The sequence below is a fragment of the Triticum aestivum genome, chromosome 1A, assembly GCF_018294505.1.
Source record: "Triticum aestivum cultivar Chinese Spring chromosome 1A, IWGSC CS RefSeq v2.1, whole genome shotgun sequence".
In the NCBI taxonomy this organism is placed as follows: domain Eukaryota; kingdom Viridiplantae; phylum Streptophyta; class Magnoliopsida; order Poales; family Poaceae; genus Triticum; species Triticum aestivum.
Window position 1 is genome coordinate 510,528,442 of NC_057794.1, and position 3,431 is coordinate 510,531,872.

Sequence of the window (3,431 nt, forward strand, 5' to 3'; positions counted from 1 at the left end):
GCAAAATCACCAGCAATTCCTCACCAAATGCTCACTCCATCCGGAATTACTTGTCGCAAAAATGAATATATCTAGACGTATTTTAGTTCTATATACATCAATTTTTCTCAATCTCTTCAACAAATAATTCGGGACGGAGGGAGTAGATTGCTTTTTTACCTTTTTGTAAAGTCGCCCCCCCTTAGGACTCGATTCATTAAAAGGGTAGAAAAGAGTTGTCCAATTAATTTATGAAAAATCAGGCGGAAACTATTACAACACACCCGCAAGACATGCCCCTCAGCTGACCTGGCTATCCACAAGACTCACACAGTCCACCGAAAAGAGAAAATCCTGTCCAAATTACCTGTAAAAAAGTGTCATCGTTATTACTTCTCTCTAAGAAAACAACTCCGACTCCCCCTTGGATGATCAACCAAGAGCCCTCAGATCGAAAGTGCACACGAAAATCCTACCGGCCTATGCCAAACAATTGACCAAAGCATATCGAGGATCAGACAACTCTGAATTCGATAACGAGCCTCACATGAGAAAGAAGCACTCCTTGCAGCAACATAGCCCGACATGTCCATCACACGACAATGTTGCCACTGTGTCGCCCCGCGACATTACAACTCCGGCTTCACACTCATGAACATATCATACGGTCGATGACAAAGGCAATATATGCCGCGACCTTGCTCCTCTTACTTCCACCATCATTATCGCACGAGTTGCACACGACTCACTGTCATCTTCTTTTTCACTCTTAATAATTAAGAGTATGATTGATGTTTAGGTACCCCCTATAATTTAGGAAATGGTGACTTTTCCTGTGTGGTTGATGCTGTAAACACGTGAACATGCAAAACCCATCATCCATATAATGCAATGCCATATCATGTGAACCTAGCTTGAAAGATGCGTGTCCTCCCTGAAATCGCGAGTACGAGTAGGTACGTACGCAAGCCCACGGATGATGCACGAGTATCATCTCCATTTCCGCGAACTACCAGTAGGTGGCATTGACTCTTGCCCTGAGGCCGGACTCAGACTTTGGCTCTTGATTGGAACTCGATAACAAATCTCACTCCGTGACTAGTAATAACTAAGCTGATGTGATGTAGGACGTGTGCCTCGCCGCTGCCTGGCTGCCTGCATTATACGGTGGCCCGTGTACCTGCTACGGAAAGAGATTCCAGAAAAGTGCAAGCGACGACGACGAACCACCCATGCATGGAGCCATGCAGCAACGGTGCAAGCAAGCTAAGCTAGGGTAGGGCAGGGTAGGGTAGCTCGGTAGCTGCTTCCGGAGCAGGAGAGGACAGCCCACCACATGCACGGCCCGCCGCTATAAAGTCTTGGCCGGCGGTTCCATCCACCAGCACACGCAGCAGCATAGCCCGCAAGCTTCTTCTTCCTGATTAATACTCCAGTTGCCTGGCCATCGATCGTCGTCCTCGCATTGCCTAGCCGAGAAGGAAGCCGAGATGGCGTCGAGGGCTGTGATGGTGGCGGTGCTGGTCGCCGCGGTGGCGGCGACGTGCGCGCGGGCGCAGCTGCACGAGAAGTTCTACGGCGAGTCGTGCCCCAGCGTGGAGGACGTCGTGAGGAAGGAGATGGTGAGGGCGCTGTCACTGGCGCCCAGCCTCGCCGGGCCGCTCCTCCGGATGCACTTCCACGACTGCTTCGTCAGGGTAAGCTACACTTGCATGCATATACCCTCATTGCCCCGTCGTATGCAGTGCAGTGCAGTGGCCTGACCATGGTGAGTCCGTGAATGCAGGGGTGCGACGGCTCGGTTCTGCTGGACTCGGCCAACAAGACGGCGGAGAAGGACGCGAAGCCGAACCAGACGCTCCGTGGCTTCGACTTCGTCGAGAAGGTGAAGGCCGCCGTGGAGAAGGCCTGCCCTGACACCGTCTCCTGCGCCGACATACTCGCCCTCATGGCCAGGGACGCAGTCTGGCTGGTGAGTACCACTACAATACTAAGCAAATTTGCAAATGCCACGAGGTAGGTACGTCCGTACGTGTGGAAGCTGGATTCTCAATGCTGCTCGATCATGGTTTTTTTTCCAGAGCAAGGGTCCATTCTGGGAAGTTCCTTTGGGCCGGCGTGACGGCAGCGTGTCCATCTCCAACGAGACCAACCAGTTGCCACCCCCGACCGCCAACTTCACCGTGCTCACCCAGCTCTTTGCCGCCAAGAACCTCGACTCCAAGGACCTCGTCGTCCTCTCCGCCGGGCACACCATCGGCACGTCGCACTGCTTCTCCTTCTCCGACCGTCTCTACAACTTCACCGGCAGGGTCAACCCCACCGACATTGACCCCACACTGGAACCGCAGTACATGGCGAAGCTGAGGAACAAGTGCACCAGCCTCAACGACAACACCACGCTCGTGGAGATGGACCCCGGGAGCTTCAGGACCTTCGACCTCGCCTACTTCAAGAACGTCGTCAAGCGGAGGGGCCTCTTCCACTCCGACGGCGCGCTGCTCACCAACGCCTTCACGCGCGCCTACGTCGAGCGCCACGCCGGCGGTGGCTACAAGGAGGAGTTCTTCGCCGACTTCGCCGCCTCCATGATCAAGATGGGCAACGCCGACGTGCTCACCGGGAGCCAGGGCGAGATCAGGAAGAAGTGCAACGTGCCCAATCATTAACTAACTGTGGTAGAAAGGGCCGCAGTTCGCAGCTAGCATGACAACGGGTTGATGAGGCTTCTCATTTGTGACCATCTTTTTCCTTTTAGATTGCTTCCTCCCTCCTGATCTCTCACACACACCCCACACCACACGCACCCCAGTTTTCACTTTATTGATTGATTGTTTTGTTTTGTGACATCCATGTAAAGTTTGCTCCAAGAACTCAGTCATAATAAACCTTGTTTTTCCTGGGCAAGATACTCCCGTGAGTCCCAAATAGCGTGACTACGTCCCCCCCCCCCCCCTCCCCCAGAAACTTCCATTCTATTCATATTTAATTATGACAGTACATAGAACAACATGGATAATAAAAATTATAAGGACCACCTACCGACGACTATAAGTACTTGAGCGAGCCGAAGGCGCGTCGTCATCATCGTCCCTCCCTCACTGGAGCCGGGCAAACCTCGTTGTAGTAGACAGTCAGAAAGTCATTGTGCTAAGACCCCATAGGACCACACCAGAGCAGCAACCATCGTCAATGAAGAAAGTCGTAGATCAAAAGTATCAAACCTGTAAACACACAAACGAAGACCGGATCCAAACAGATCCACCGGAGACCAGCACCCACCGAATCCTGCGAGATCCGATGGAGACACACCTTCCACACGCCCTTCAATGATACTAGACGTGCCATCGGGATGGGGATAGAGCGTGGGAGACATTATTCCTACTAAGGGACATCGCCGCCGCCACACAACCTCAACCAAGATGTTGAATCTAACAAGAACGAAGATGGGG

General features: G+C 52.6%; 1 protein-coding gene across 1 annotated transcript; it reads left to right on the forward strand.

Moving 5' to 3' along the window:
• The first annotated feature begins 1,354 nt into the window (after nucleotides 1–1,354).
• LOC123061385 (peroxidase 1) lies at nucleotides 1,355–2,890 on the forward strand. Its single transcript, XM_044484472.1, has 3 exons — nucleotides 1,355–1,676; nucleotides 1,766–1,951; nucleotides 2,061–2,890. The coding sequence occupies exons 1-3, from the start codon at nucleotides 1,470–1,472 to the stop codon at nucleotides 2,646–2,648; spliced, it is 981 nt and encodes a 326-aa protein (XP_044340407.1). The 5' UTR covers nucleotides 1,355–1,469; the 3' UTR covers nucleotides 2,649–2,890.
• Nucleotides 2,891–3,431: the final 541 nt, after the last annotated feature.